Source organism: Rhinichthys klamathensis, unplaced genomic scaffold, assembly GCF_029890125.1.
Source record: "Rhinichthys klamathensis goyatoka isolate OS25496 unplaced genomic scaffold, OSU_Roscu_1.1 h1tg000059l_1, whole genome shotgun sequence".
Taxonomy (NCBI): Eukaryota; Metazoa; Chordata; class Actinopteri; order Cypriniformes; family Leuciscidae; genus Rhinichthys; species Rhinichthys klamathensis.
Genome location: NW_026606604.1, coordinates 6,358,899 through 6,374,447, shown reverse-complemented (window position 1 = coordinate 6,374,447; position 15,549 = coordinate 6,358,899). Strand labels below are relative to the sequence as shown.

The window sequence follows — 15,549 nt, the reverse complement described above, 5'->3', positions numbered from 1 at the left end:
TGTGTTGGCAGTCTGAAAGCTGCTGTATCCTCAATGTCCTCAGTCTCTGCTGTCACTCTGGTGGGATATGAGTCATGCTCTAAAAAACCTGATTTGTAATCATGTCTACCATAGTACTTTTTGACTGCATTGACCTCTCATTGGATTCACAATTCAACAATATACATGGAGCATTTACTGAATGCTTGTTGTGTATTTAATTGTGTAGCAGCCACAATGAAGGTTGACAGGTCCCAGAAAGTATTTGGATACCTCAATATATGCATCCTTGCTGAATTAAAGTATTCATTTCTTAAAAAAGAAATAATAAAATCTTACTCACCCCAAACTTTTGAAAAGTAGTATAAGTCTATATAGGATAACTGATTGCAGATGCTATATAAATTGAAATTTTTTCACGTCATACAAAGACATTCAGAAATTAATACTAGCTTACTGTCTGTAGCTTATGGACCAGATTTACTAACAGCTTGTCAGCGCAAACCCTCTTTTGTAGTTAAAAACCTATAGTCAGGATTTACTAAAGACACGCAGTGGAAAACTTGCGCTGAAAAGACGTGGACAGGGTTATTTTTGCGGCTGACCTTATTGCATATGCATTTGTAGGAGTTTCCCTTTCAGACACAACATTTATGGGAGGGGAGAGTATTTAATGAATCATGCAAGGTCATTTACTAAGGTTTGTGCTAGTCAATTTACTGATATTTGCGCCATCATTTAATGGCTAAAAAAAAAAAGCAATCTCTAATTTGCGCTTCTCTTGGTAGATTGCGTTGGTCATTGTGGAAATGATCCGGCTGCGTCTGTGTCGTCAGTAGATCAAGTGCAGAACTTTCCACTCCCATCTGCGCTTTTTTTGGAATTGCACTCTCATGCTATTTTGCCCTGTTTAGTAAATCTATGTGTGTAGCTTATAACCCAAATACTTTTCGGTGTCACTGTAATTGTAGTCATTAAGCTTGACTCATATTGGTGAGTGGCCTAACTCAGGATCTACTCTTTAGTCGTTACATTTGTAAACATTCCAAAGAAATTCTGGGAAATCATCATATCTGACAATCAATCACCCATAGAGGCCAGCGAGGCAAGGCTAGAGAGGAGATAAATCACCTGACACTTTGGTTCAGTCCCTTCTCTCTGTTGTTGAAGGTGAGCTGGAGTCACTGAATCTGAAGGGCTCTTTTGAAGCTTTAGGAGGGTTTGGAGAACACATTTTGTGATCAGACATAATCTGCTCCCCTTCACTGCTTCACCAATGTTTTTTGTTGTAAGCACTCAGGATATTAGCTAATATTTGTCCTTGTTGAACAGATGTTTGATTAACCCTCGGCAAGGTCAATGCAGAATCACCGGTGTGGACGAACATTTGTGTGCAAATGAAACGCAAACGTTCGCCACGAGAATGCCTTGGATCAGAGCCAAAATAAGGGTATGTGAATTGAAAGGTTGTAAATTGCTGCGTCAGTATGTTTCATTTATCTCCTGATCAAAGGTTCAGGAACATGAAAACTCAGTGTCAGTGAAGACTTTTTTTTCCATCAGCTCTTTAACACAGAAACAGTCAACTGTTTCCATGACAACCGAGGGTCTCAGAATAATAAAACATGTCATCACTCCTTTTGTTAAGTGTACAAAGCAAAGTTTTTCTTTCATCTTAGTCTTTCAAGGTCTTCAGAAACAGATTTTTAAAGGGATAGTTCAAATAAAAATAAAAATTATTTCATCATTTTCTCACCTTCATGTCATTCCAAACTGGCAAGACTTTCTTGTTTTGTGTGTGTGGAACACAAAGCAAGACATTTTGGTTACATTTTATTTTGATGGTACACTTTAGACATTCTTCTAACTACCCTAAGCCTAACTTTGCAACTAAGTCAACTTATTCCACTACAGCCCATTCTCATCCCTAGGCGTCATGAAACTGACGCCTTGGGAATAATTTTGACCATGCTTCAATATTCGACGCTTTAGGCACCCTTTAGCGTCAGTTACATGACGCGATCCTAGGGCGTCATCTTGCTGACGCTTTACCTTTAACGTCAGTTAGATGACGCTATCTAATCCTAACCCTACCCCAGACCTAAACCTACCCGCGTCATCTAACTGACGCTTAGGTAAAGCGTCAGTAAGATGACGCCCTAGGATCGCGTCATGTAACTGACGTTAAAGGGTGCCTAAAGCGTCGAATATTGAAGCATTGTCAAAATTGTCATTTTAGTGACGCCTTGGGGTGAGAATGCGTTGTCCACTAACCCGATCTCTAACACTTAACCCTAACCTAGACTAACAGTCTACTACAGTCTTATACTCAAATGAGAGTTATAGTAAGTAGAATGTGTAAAGTGGACCATCTTCAATGAATCATTGAGTCAGTGAGTTGAACTCATGAATTCATGAATTAATAATTTAGACTAGTGTGCTGTGAACTGACTGAATGATTAATTGAAAAGATCTGACTCAAAAGAACGATTCATTCACATGCTACTTTTTCTCTTGAACATACAAAGGAAAACTATAGTTTCTAGTTATTCACATTTGAATTTCATTCATACTACCCATATTTAAACTATAGGACACACTTTTGTCTGGAAATACTTTTGTCCGGACATACAACGGTTTGCAAAGTAAATACAAATGTAGTACCTATACAGTACGCGATTTCGGATGCAGCAAACATATATAAACACTTAAATGGTGTATTTTGCTTGACAGCACCAGTCCTCATTTGCTTTCATTATATTGACAATAGGGTGTGCTTCAGAAATTCTCTTTTTTTGTGTTTCACAGAAGAAATTAAGTTTAATTAGCTTTTATTTTTATATTTTCAGTTTTAATTATAGTTATTTTTTAGTTATTCTGTTGTTTTTGCCATTTTTATTACATTTTATTAAAATATATATAATTTTTTTTTAATTTCGCTTTACTTTTATTTCAGTTTGTAATTTCAGTACTTCAACTTCAACTTATTTCAGTTAGCAGCCAAGTTTCTCATCTACTATTTATATTATTAGTTTTTTTTATTCAATTTATTCAATTTATTTAATAGTTTTAGGTAATGATAACAACACTGCATGAGTGCGAGTAAATGGTGACATAATGCTCATTTTGAGTGAACTGTCCCTTTAACTTTCCAGTCGGTCACTACAAGTCCCACTGTTGTATTCTGAGAGCGAGCGAGGGGGGTGTGTAGTTATGTAGTGTGTTTAGGTATACAGTACTGTGAGGTATTTATGCCACTGTGTGAGCCTCTATAATTTAACAAAAGCCTCTTGAAAAAACAAGGCCATCTGTTCTTTTGGCTGTCTAAACAGTTTTCCGTGGCTTTGTCTGGCTGTTTTTGCTGTGTAAAATTCCCATGTGAATGAACGGTGGAAACATCAAGGACTCACAATGTATCTGAATGTTATGACGTCTCTTCATTTAGTATCTCAATGTCTGTCTGTCCTTCAAACATTCCCTCAATGGTCAGCATGCATAACGTCACAGGAATGACTTCAAATATGCTTTTCCAAAGAATGCCATTAGTTGACGATTTTGTGACTATCCTCGAATGCATAAAACCAACATTTATGTCATTGTGCTGTAAAATCTCACAGGTAAAGATATCTCTCAAGGCTCAACAGTATATTGTTTCATCCATAAAATTGTGCATATGACTTGTTTTATGGACATATTTTCTTCAGGAAATGTAAAACCCCAACTAACAGGGAACTTTCTGAGAATTTTAGCTAACGTTCTAGCAAAGTTCTCACAAAATTATGAACAAAGATTAGTCCATTATTCAAAGTTATCTGGTCTTCAATAATGTTCTCAAAACGTTAGCTGGATGTTTTGAACATTCAGAGAACTTTTAGAAATAGCTGAATGGGAACATTAGCAAAATGAAAATATTTTAGAACATATTTTTGTTAGGTGGGAATCTACATTGACTGGATTATGCTGTCATAATATTGTGTGTGATTGTATTTTCATTTACTCTCCAGGGGGAGCCTAGCTGCCGTTCAGCCAGCCCGACCAAAACCTTCTTCAGTCGGGGTCCTTTCAGCCGTCCCTCTAGCCCTATGTCTGCTCCAGCCCGGTCCAGAAACAGCCCTGGATCTCCCAAATCCATCTTCCCCTACTCCTCCAACAACGACTCCTCGCCCAAGTGTTCACGTCGCCGCAGCTTCACCGGAATGTTCCGTTCGTCCTCCAAAGAGTCCACAAATCCTTCTACGTCTCCTGTCAGCATCAAACTCTTCTCTCGGGCCAGGAAAGGTAAGACACATGTATCAGCTGGCAGAATGCTTCAAATCTGAAAAATGCAACATTTAAAGGGGTCATATGATGACAAATCACATTTCTCTTCCCCTTTGGAAATATACTTTTGTTGTAACATGTAAACATAGTCTGACATATATCTTAAAAATCCCTTGTCCACCAAGACCATTTATAGAAACTTAAGAACGCACTCTAACGTTCAAAAATATATTTTTTTGAAAGAAATTTATATTTTTATTCAGCGAGGGTGCAGTAAATTGATAAAAAAAAATGACTGTAAAGACTTTTAAATTGTTACAAAAGATTTCTATTTCAAATAAATGCTGTTCATCAAAAAATCCTGAAAAAAAACGAGTATCACGGTTTCCACAAAATATTTAACAGCACAACTGTTTTCAACACTGATAATAATAATAAATGTTTCTTGAGCAGCAAATCATCATATTTGAACGGTTTCTGAGGGATCATGTGACACTGAAGACTGGAGTAATTATGATGCAAGTATAATTCAGCTGTTATCACAGGAATAAATTAAACTTTTAAATATATTAAATAGAAAACAGTTATTTTAAATTGTAATTTATATATTTATTTTTTATCAAATAAATTCAGCCTTGGTGAGCATAAGAGACTTCTTTCAAAACCATTAAATACATTTACCAACTGTGGAACGGTAGTGTACGTAATACGTTTATACACAATTTAGCAAAAAATAGTTATTTTGTGATGCCACGTGTTTTTTAATATATGTTTTTATGCAAGAAACTTGTACTACTTTATTGAGAATGTTTTTTTTTTAATGTAGATTTCCATTACACGAGAGTAGATGTTAAAACTTCATGCTGATTTGTACTCGGCTTTCGCCAAGATAAGCAACACTAAGACGTAGCTTTACAGTAAACTATGCTTCTCCATCCATTTACGCTTCTTTCCACGTGGTGGTGTGACTCCTCTTCTGTCCGGCGCTAACGGCTGCAGTGTACTTGGCGCGTCAGCACACGCGACGGCTGCAACTACAGTGTGGTCTCCCTAGTGGACCAGCACGACAACCGTCTGGATTGAGCCGAGTAGGGGACATCTCTAGGGTCTTCAAGTGGGCACCTTCTGTCCTCAGTGTTTCGTCGACTAGCCCACGACACCTCAAGAGGGCTCGACAGTGACTCTGGCGTCCCAGAGTCACCCCCCTCCGTCCCCCACTCAACTCAGCCCAGCTTACTGTCCTCTACATCCCTCCTGCTGCTGAGACCTAACCACAATCTCTCCGCAACCCAACCATACGCGCCAACCCGTTTGACTAAGGCTGTCGAGCCCCACTGGTGCGTTAATATGCAGTTTCAGTGGCAACGGTTCCGTATGGCATACCACCTACCGCAAAAACACAATATCTGCCCAACCACCCGTCATTCACGCAATATACACAGGAACCTAATGACTGTAAATACTACACAACCTATCCAAATAAACCAACAGACTCTTCAAGTTTTCAACAATTCTACGAAACCGTAGCGTGGCGGCCTGTACACAGCCAGCTAGAATCTTTCCGTCTCAACCACAGCCAGTTGCTGCTCCTTTCTGCTGCTTCAGATAAGTTCTTTACTGTGCGACGCAACTCTTGGCCGCTGAATCCGATGTCTCCGAGGAACCGGGTTGTAGAGTGTGCCACAAAACCTCGACAACCCACTTCCACTGGATAAACCTGGACTCTCCATCCTCGCTGTTCTGCTTCAGTGGCCAGATGAGGATACCGCAGTTTCTTCCTCTCATATGCCTCATCTACCGCATCCTCCCATGGCACTGTTAACTCTATCAGTTGAACAATGCGTGCTGATCCAGACCACAAAACAACATCTGGTCGTAGGTTAGTGGTGGCAATCTCAGGTGGGAAAATAAGCCGTTGATCAAGATCAGCCAGCATCTTCCAGTCCCTAGCAGCTTCCAGTTGTCCTGGGCGAGAATTGGTTTTAACACCTTTTCTTGCTGGTTGCTCGCCTGGGCGGAGGAATATTGTCTTCTGCGTGTAATGTTTTGCTAGAACAGGCGGCAACTTATTGGTCATACTACGCTTGCCTTCCAATGCTAAAGCCAAACATCGCAATGGTTATGGCGCCAAGTAAACCGACCTTGGCTAAGAGCCACCTTACATCCTGTCAAAATGTCCCTTAATGTTCCAGGTGATGAACACAAAGGACAAGAGGGATCCTCTCCACAGAGGTTTAGGTTCTGCGGTGATGGGAGAACATCATATGTTGACCTAATAAGGAAACTGATCCTACTCTCTTCCATTGACCAAAGGTCTTGCCAGCCCAGGTCTTTAAAGTATGTTTTATATGTAGTGATTGGTTTATGATTATACAATTACAAAGTGATTGGTACTGGGTTGTTGAGTTGGCGGTCTTCCATAAATTTAGTCAGTGTGAGAGTTTGTGATGTTAACTGACTTAACTCACACTTAACCCTTAATTTGATTCTGAAGTTAACATTCATCCAGACTAAAAGACTGTCTAATGTGAATTATTATACCAGTATCCAGATACCAGCATAAAAGATGAAAATGTATATTAGCATTGGTGAGATGAGGTGCTATGAATGCCATTATCACATCAGTGTGTGGTGTGAGTCAGCGTTTAGTGAACGCTTTCACGGGTTGTCTGGGTCTGGCTCAGCCCGGGGTGTGTAATGTTGTGGATAATTGCGCTGTGTGCTGATTTAATGGAGGCGTGGGTGTTTCTCTTAATGCATAAGACCCTGATATTGAATTCAGCTTTCAAATATGCTATCCACGTGAGTCTGATTTAAAGATCAGAGACAAGAGGAGGGAGAGTGATTTGACTAAATAGCTGTTTTTTTTGTAGTTATTTGAAGAGCTTACTCAGTTTATGTATAATTTAATACATAAACTATTTAAAGTTACCCAAGTTACAATTTTTTTAGTAGTTTAGTATTTTTGGGGTATTGTATTATTATATGTACTCTTATGATATAAGGCTACTGTCCTTGATATACTGTAGGTTTGTGGTCAGAGCTCTTACTCAATTATATGAGTGTTATCCTTGGTGACTAATGACTTTGTGTTTTCTGGGCTCCTGACAATGTTTATTTTGTTGGTTGTGGTTAAAATGTCATCAAGAGTAGAAGATGTTGAAGTGAAGATAATTGAAACTATCCATTTGACGTGACATTTCAAATGACTGTTATTTAAAAGCACACACAAACATTGCTGACACGTAGTACTTTGCTGTTGTCTCTGGGTAGTCAGTTTGACAAGGAAAAGATTAATCAGCCGCAATTTACTTCGTTCCCACGAACCGAAAGTGTAATCTATAATTATAAAATTAAAGCTTGTCTTGGAATAAGTATGAGAATGGAGTGACCTATAATTAGATGATTTAGAGTGATTAAGTGTTTGCCTGAGTTTGATGTGTTTAGAACTGGTCTGTACCGCGGTAAAGTACTGTAGTGAAAGTAGGTTAGGTCATGGGTCTTATATTTACAAATAATAAAGCAATTTTATAATATAAACAAAAATATAAATGTACATAGGCCTATTTATAAATTATATATATATTATTTTTATTTATTTAGAATATATATATATACAGTATATATATATATATTTAGAAATATATACATTTATATTTTTGTTTATATAATACATTTCTTTATTTTAAATTGTTTAATTAAAATAAAAAAAAAAATATATCAGGTCACTATTTCATGTGTGTATGTGTATATACATTATATACACTCACCGGCCACTTTATTAGGTACCCCATGCTAGTAACGGGTTGGACCCCCTTTTGCCTTCAGAACTGCCTCAATTCTTCGTGGCATAGATTCAACAAGGTGCTGGAAGCATTCCTCAGGGAGTTTGGTCCATATTGACATGATGGCATCACACAGTTGCCGCAGATTTGTCGGCTGCACATCCATGATGCGAATCTCCCGTTCCACCACATCCCAAAGATGCTCTATTGGGTTGAGATCTGGTGACTGTGGAGGCCATTTTAGTACAGTGAACTCATTGTCATGTTCAAGAAACCAATTTGAAATGATTAGAGCTTTGTGACATGGTGGAAGTAGCCATCAGAGGATGGGTACATGGTGGCCATAAAGGGATGGACATGGTCAGAAACAATGCTCAGGTAGGCCGTGGCATTTAAACGATGCCCAATTGGCACTAAGGGGCCTAAAGTGTGCCAGGAAAACATCCCCCACACCATTACACCACCACCACCAGCCTGCACAGTGGTAACAAGGCATGATGGTTCCATGTTCTCATTCTGTTTACGCCAAATTCTGACTCTAACATCTGAATGTCTCAACAGAAATCGAGACTCATCAGACCAGGCAACATTTTTCCAGTCTTCAACTGTTCAATTTTGGTGAGCTCTTGCAAATTGTAGCCTCTTTTTCCTATTTGTAGTGGAGATGAGTGGTACCCGGTGGAGTCTTCTGCTGTTGTAGCCCATCCGCCTCAAGGTTGTGCGTGTTGTGGCTTCACAAATGCTTTGCTGCATACCTCGGTTGTAACGAGTGGTTATTTCAGTCACTGTTGCCCTTCTATCAGCTCGAACCAGTCTGGCCATTCTCCTCTGACCTCTGGCATCAACAAGGCATTTCCGCCCACAGAACTGCCGCTCACTGGATGTTTTTTCTTTTTCGGACCATTCTCTGTAAACCCTAGAGATGGTTGTGCGTGAAAATCCCAGTAGATTAGCAGTTTCTGAAATACTCAGACCAGCCCTTCTGGCACCAACAATCATGCCACGTTCAAAGTCACTCAAATCACCTTTCTTCCCCATACTGATGCTCGGTTTGAACTGCAGGAGATTGTCTTGACCATGTCTACATGCCTAAATGCACTGAGTTGCCGCCATGTGATTGGCTGCTTAGAAATTAAGTGTTAACGAGCAGTTGGACAGGTGTACCTAATAAAGTGGCCGGTGAGTGTATATATATATATATATATATATAATTTAAACTAATAAAGATATATAAATATATATATATATATTAAAATAATTATTTAATTTATAAATAAACAAACATTTATATTTCTGTTCGTATAAAAAAAATCTGAAATCACTTGTTACAGTAAAACTGCACAAAATAGTGTCCTGATATATAAAAAAAAATTTAATTGAACAAATTTAAATAAGAATTGTATATATCAGGACACTATTTTGTGCAGTTTTACTGTAACAAGTGATTTCAGATTGAAAAAAGTTCAGATTGTAAATGAATGTCGTGGAAACAAAATGCAGTGTAAATGTGTATTTTTGCAGTGTGTGGGGCGAGTATGTGTGTAGGTGAACCACACACAGGACAATACACACAGTTGGGAATATTTTTCTTCATACTGTACACACACACACTTATATATAACAGCACTACTATGCTTCTCTGACGAGTCATTTCGAGTCAGACTTTCCTGTCAGCCGAAAACAACAGTAGGCCTATTGATTTATTCTTCAATACTGGAGTTGGAGCAAAACTGGTTTCCTCTGTCTGATTGTAAGGCAGAGCTGGCCAGATTAAAACACATCAAGGGAGAGTAAAACATTTGAGGCCCTCGAGAGAGAAAAGGAAGATGTGTTTCTGGACTACGTTTTTTATTACTTGATTATATTGATCTGTATAATGAGATTTTTATCTGCTAAGTGCATGCATTTACACACACACACACACACACACACACACACACACACACACACACACACACACACACACACACACACACACACACACACACACACACACACACAGATATGGGATATGGATCCATTTCAGCATTGATAAAATCCTGGCTATCTCGGGGCTGTTTGTCTTTTTGAACAGGTGTGTTTTTAGCTGAGATGTGTTTGTGCCAGTGACTCTAAGCATAATGGACACTGATGGACAGAAGCTTCTGATCAAGCAGTGTTTGTCATTCACGAAATGACACTCTTCCCAGAGAAATTCTAAATCCTTATTTATCCGGGAATTGGGCTGCACCCAGATGGTGACATCAGCGCAGAAAGCACATAATTCAATCACGGTTGCTTTCATTATATTAGCTGAAATTAATCCTTGACTCTAAGATGTTCTCAGAGCTCCTTAGCACACGCAGCTGGAGATGAGGATGACCGTATGTCTCTAATATGATAACAATTCAGTTTTTGCCTCAATAAGACCGTGATTAGGAAGGAATGATGCTGTGTCATCCTCTATATACTGACGGTTGTATGTGCCACAATCTGATTGTCTGGTTTTATCGCCACCTACTGGACAACATTTAAATGTTGCATTCTTGATATGTCTATAGTCATGATTATATTATATTATATTATATTATATTATATTATATTATATTATATTATATTATATTATATTATATTATATTATATTATATTATATATTTGTTCAAAAGTTTTGGTCAGTAAGATGTTTTGAAAAAAGTCTCTTATGCTCACCAAGTCTGTAAACAGTAATATTGTGAAATATTATTGCAATTTACAATAACTATGTTCTACTTTAATATATTTTAGAATGTAGTTTATTCCTGTGAGGGCAAAGCTGATCCTTAGGAGAAGTAACATTTCTCATTAATTTCAATGTTGAAAACAGTTGTGCTGTTTATTATTTTTTGTGGAATTCTTTTATGAATTGAAAGTTCAAGAGAACAGTATTTATCTTTGGTAACGTGATAAATGTTGCTACTGTGGCTTTTGATCAATTTAAAGCATCCTAGTCTTCATTTCCTAAAATGAATATTCTTCTTGTCCCCCAGACTTCTATAAAACGTATAGAAAGGTTTAGTGGCTTTTCATGTCATGTTCCTGTGCGACCACTAGATGGAGGCAAAGTAGGCTAAACACAATTATAGCAAGGTCGTTTGAGAATGGTCTTAAATGCTTTTCTATCAGATGCTGACCCAGGAGGACAGTATTAGAAATGATTCACAAACAAAAGTAAACAGAAGCCATCTTAAAATCAACCATTGAAATTCATGAGTTTCATGCTTCTGCCAGCCAAAAACCTAATTTGATATATTATTAAACATATTAAAAAATATTGCTATTTCATTGATCATCACATATACTAGTCAACATTTGAAGTGGATCAAAACCTTTCATCAAAGATATACATGAATTTTGAACAATAAATGTTCTTGTCTTAGGACAACTTTTCTGATCCATTTCAAATGTTGACTACTGTATTTGAATCATATAAATACAGCCATGATGTATAACTTGCACCAGCTCAGCATCGGGGCCACAGACACCCATGTGTTCCCAGGAGAGTGAGAGTGAGAAAGACAATGAGAGAGAGAGAGTGATATCGAGCATTCAAGCACATGAGAGAAGCACTAAAGCGAGTCAGTGGGGTCTTTTCTACCTGTCACACATCCTCAGTCCCTTCACCACAGGAGCTCTGAGACCCTATAGCACTGATTCTCAATGACTCACAGCACTCGTCGCCAGGCGACCGTTAGATAAACAGCGTGTGCTCGGGGTTCAGCTGACAGATGCCTGCGATGAACCGAGTCTCAGAAGCCTTATCTCAGCAGTGGACTGTCACACACTTGTCCGAGTTCATCTGTGTGACACGATGCCCTCTATACTGACCAAAAAAGGCCTTATTGCTCTTTTACCACCATCTGGGTAAAGAGAGGAAGTAGCCTACATGTTATAATTATAATTGGTACAATAGTATATGAATATGGTTATCATACAATACAACGGCATATATCAAAATATTATAGTATTATCTCGCCATCATTGCATTTACATATTTGTATAGGAAAATGATGTGTATCAGTTGGTTTAGATTCATAAGAGTCTCCATAAAGGCTATGGCTGGTCACTGTTTTGGTGTTTTTAATGTCCTCTTAGAATATTCAGGATGATTTAAGGCCCATTAACACCAAGAACGATTACTTTAACAATAACTTAACAATACATTAGCGTCCACTGTTGCAGTTCTGTCGTCTGTCACTTTAAATGCTTGAGCTCTTTAAAGCAGGATGTATTCTGATTGGCTGTCAATGTCAGCTGGAAAAAAAATTGTTCTGAAAGTGATTCCAACCATGTCTTTTCTCTGCATCGTTGTCATTGTGTGTGGACTCGTCACTCTACTATTATTTTATATTTAGACATTTTTTTAGAACTATATCTTTATCATTATAGTTATCATCCTTGGTTTAAACAGGCCTTTAGGGAGTATAACTCAAAGATTTTTGCAGCACTGGTCCTATGATGATATGAATGCTGTGAGCTGATGCCAGCGCTGCTGTTATGTAATCCAGTGTGTGAGAGACAAGAGTTAATTTTAGGCAGGGATGTGTGGAGTGCAGGGGTTGGTCCTGTCAGCGCAGAGAGAGTGATAAGAACCCTTTAGGAATCATCTGACCCTGCTGAAATATTCAGGCTCCTGCCTTTGCGTCTCTTTTTTCCATCTACACACACAGAGACAATCTCACTGGGAAAATGCATGCTTGTTTTTCAGACGTCCGGGTGGTATTAGTGAGAGCTTCACGTGCCAATTGTCTCGTAGATCTTATATATATTATATATACACTCACCTTAAGGATTATTAGGAACACCATACTAATACTGTGTTTGACCCCCTTTCGCCTTCAGAACTGCCTTTATTCTACGTGACATTGATTCAACAAGGTGCTGAAAGCATTCTTTAGAAATGTTGGCCCATATTGATAGGATAGCATCTTGCAGTTGACGGAGATTTGTGGGATGCACATCCAGGGCACGAAGCTCCCGTTCCACCACATCCCAAAGATGCTCTATTGGGTTGAGATCTGGTGACTGTGGGGGCCATTTTAGTACAGTGAACTCATTGTCATGTTCAAGAAACAAATTTGAAATGATTCGAGCTTTGTGACATGGTGCATTATCCTGCTGAAAGTAGCCATCAGAGGATGGGCACATGGTGGCCATAAAGGGATGGACATGGTCAGAAACAATGCTCAGGTAGGCCGTGGCATTTAAACGATGCCCAATTGGCACTAAGGGGCCTAAAGTGTGCCAAGAAAACATCCCCCACACCATTACACCACCACCACCAGCCTGCACAGTGGTAACAAGGCATGATGGATCCATGTTCTCATTCTGTTTACGCCAAATTCTGACTCTACCATCTGAATGTCTCAACAGAAATCGAGACTCATCAGACCAGGCAACATTTTTCCAGTCTTCAACTGTCCAATTTTGGTGAGCTCTTGCAAATTGTAGCCTCTTTTTCATATTTGTAGTGGAGATGAGTGGTACCCGGTGGGGTCTTCTGCTGTTGTAGCCCATCCGCCTCAAGGTTGTGCGTGTTGTGGCTTCACAAATGCTTTGCTGCATACCTCGGTTGTAACGAGTGGTTATTTCAGTCAAAGTTGCTCTTCTATCAGCTTGAATCAGTCGGCCCATTCTCCTCTGACCTCTAGCATCAACAAGGCATTTTCGCCCACAGGACTGCCGCATACTGGATGTTTTTCCCTTTCACACCATTCTTTGTAAACCCTAGAAATGGTTGTGCGTGAAAATCCCAGTAACTGAGCAGATTGTGAAATACTCAGACCGGCCCGTCTGGCACCAACAACCATGCCACGCTCAAAATTGCTTAAATCACCTTTCTTTCCCATTCTGACATTCAGTTTGGAGTTCAGGAGATTGTCCTGACCAGGACCACACCCCTAAATGCATTGAAGCAACTGCCATCTTTAATTAGTTATACATGCATATATATATATATATATATATATATATATAAAAAACTATTTTATAGTAATTAAATTTGTCCTGAAACAAGTACAATCATAAATAACTGTTTTCACTCTTTTTGAAAAATTGAAAATGAATATGAATTAATTAAAGCTTAAAACCAGATTTAATTAAATATAGTACTATAGTACATAAATTATTTTAAATTAAAGGCTGGTGGTCAAAATAAAAGTTTTCATCATTGTGGCATTTTCCACTTCCAACATGTAACCAAACATCTGGATAACATCTAGATAATGTTTGAGGAATGTCTCAGTGCTGTCATTGTGCCAGTGAATTCCTCTCCCTCATTCAGTTCATCCCTGGATCAGAGGATGCAAAGAGCAAGGCCATGTTTGCACATCATTTCCTGTCAAAAGATATAACATGGGCATATATCCTTATTAGGAAAGAGTCTGACTGGCTGTTCACGTGTCTTTTCTGTTTTGGCGATCTCAGAACATTTCTCACTGACAGAAACATGCATCTCTGACCTCTGAGAACTTAAAGGAACAGATTCAAGATGAATGGGTGCTCAATTCCTTTTGAGTTTGATTTGGGTGCTCTTCGGTCCAAGGTAGAACATCTAAAAGACGGTGTAGAGAAAGAATTCTCTGATAACCGAGGCACTCCTTAATTAAAATGTCTTTATTACAAAAATGACATGTCCTAAACGGACAACTTTAAAACGCCCACGCGTAGCGGCATGGAGCCTTGTTCAGGGCATGCCCTGAGGATGGAACAGTTTCGAGTTAATTCTGCCATCAAAAGTTTGTCCTTTCATGTAGTTTTATGTGTTGCACTGATTTTCTATGCCTTTTTATAGGCTGCCACTCTTCCTTTCTCTAAAGTCCTTGACACAATTGTTGAATTGGCATCCGTCGGCCTTTGCGTCGTTTGATCGCTTTGATTGGTTGTTCAGTTTAGCGAATGAGGTAAGCAAGCACTGCTTTGTTTACATTTGTATATGAAGTCCAAGTTTCGGTTTCCCTTTTTAAATGGCGAATATAGACTTGCTACCTGCTAATATAGACAGTTATTTCCTTACATGCACGCGCAGAACGCACATACTAGTTGACAGTCCCCTTCAGTCCTTTTGGTGTGTTGAAGCACAGCTTTTTGGCTGAGACGCAGCTAGTTCTTTTATGCCGGCTTGGTGTGACTGACTGGAAAAGTTAATCTGGCTTGACTCCAGAAGTACAAGGTGACCTACAGTAGAAAACCGCTCCATTCTTAGATGTCCAGTGACTTGGCATCGGTCACTCTCACATGAAAGCTTATTAAATCAGGCAAATGGAATAGGAAAGCTTTTCCAGCACTGACACCATATAAGAGCAGGTCAGTACTTGGTTGTGGACACAATCACTCTTGAGAACGGTCTTGATGTCTGCTGCCCACAAGCAGCCTGTGCCAACTGAAACTGAACCGCATAAGTGAATGATTTGGACCACTCTACATACTGGGCAGCAATCCACACCACACGAGGGATATAACTTACAATAGATTCTAGAGTTTGATGTTAGCGTGTTGCTAAGCTACATGG

The 15,549-nt window shown here is 38.9% G+C and overlaps 1 protein-coding gene across 2 annotated transcripts in view; it reads left to right on the top strand.

Annotated features, from left to right (window-relative positions):
• The window catches only part of prkag2a (protein kinase, AMP-activated, gamma 2 non-catalytic subunit a), a 67,152-nt gene that overhangs the window by 10,590 nt on the left and 41,013 nt on the right, over positions 1–15,549 (top strand). For both annotated transcript variants that reach the window (XR_008806888.1, XM_056249166.1), the window contains exon 3: positions 3,984–4,257. Coding sequence is in view for 1 of the 2 variants with exons in the window: in XM_056249166.1 (XP_056105141.1) it covers positions 3,984–4,257 (274 nt within the window). In the remaining variant the exon portion in view is untranslated. The remainder of the gene's footprint in view (positions 1–3,983; positions 4,258–15,549) is intronic.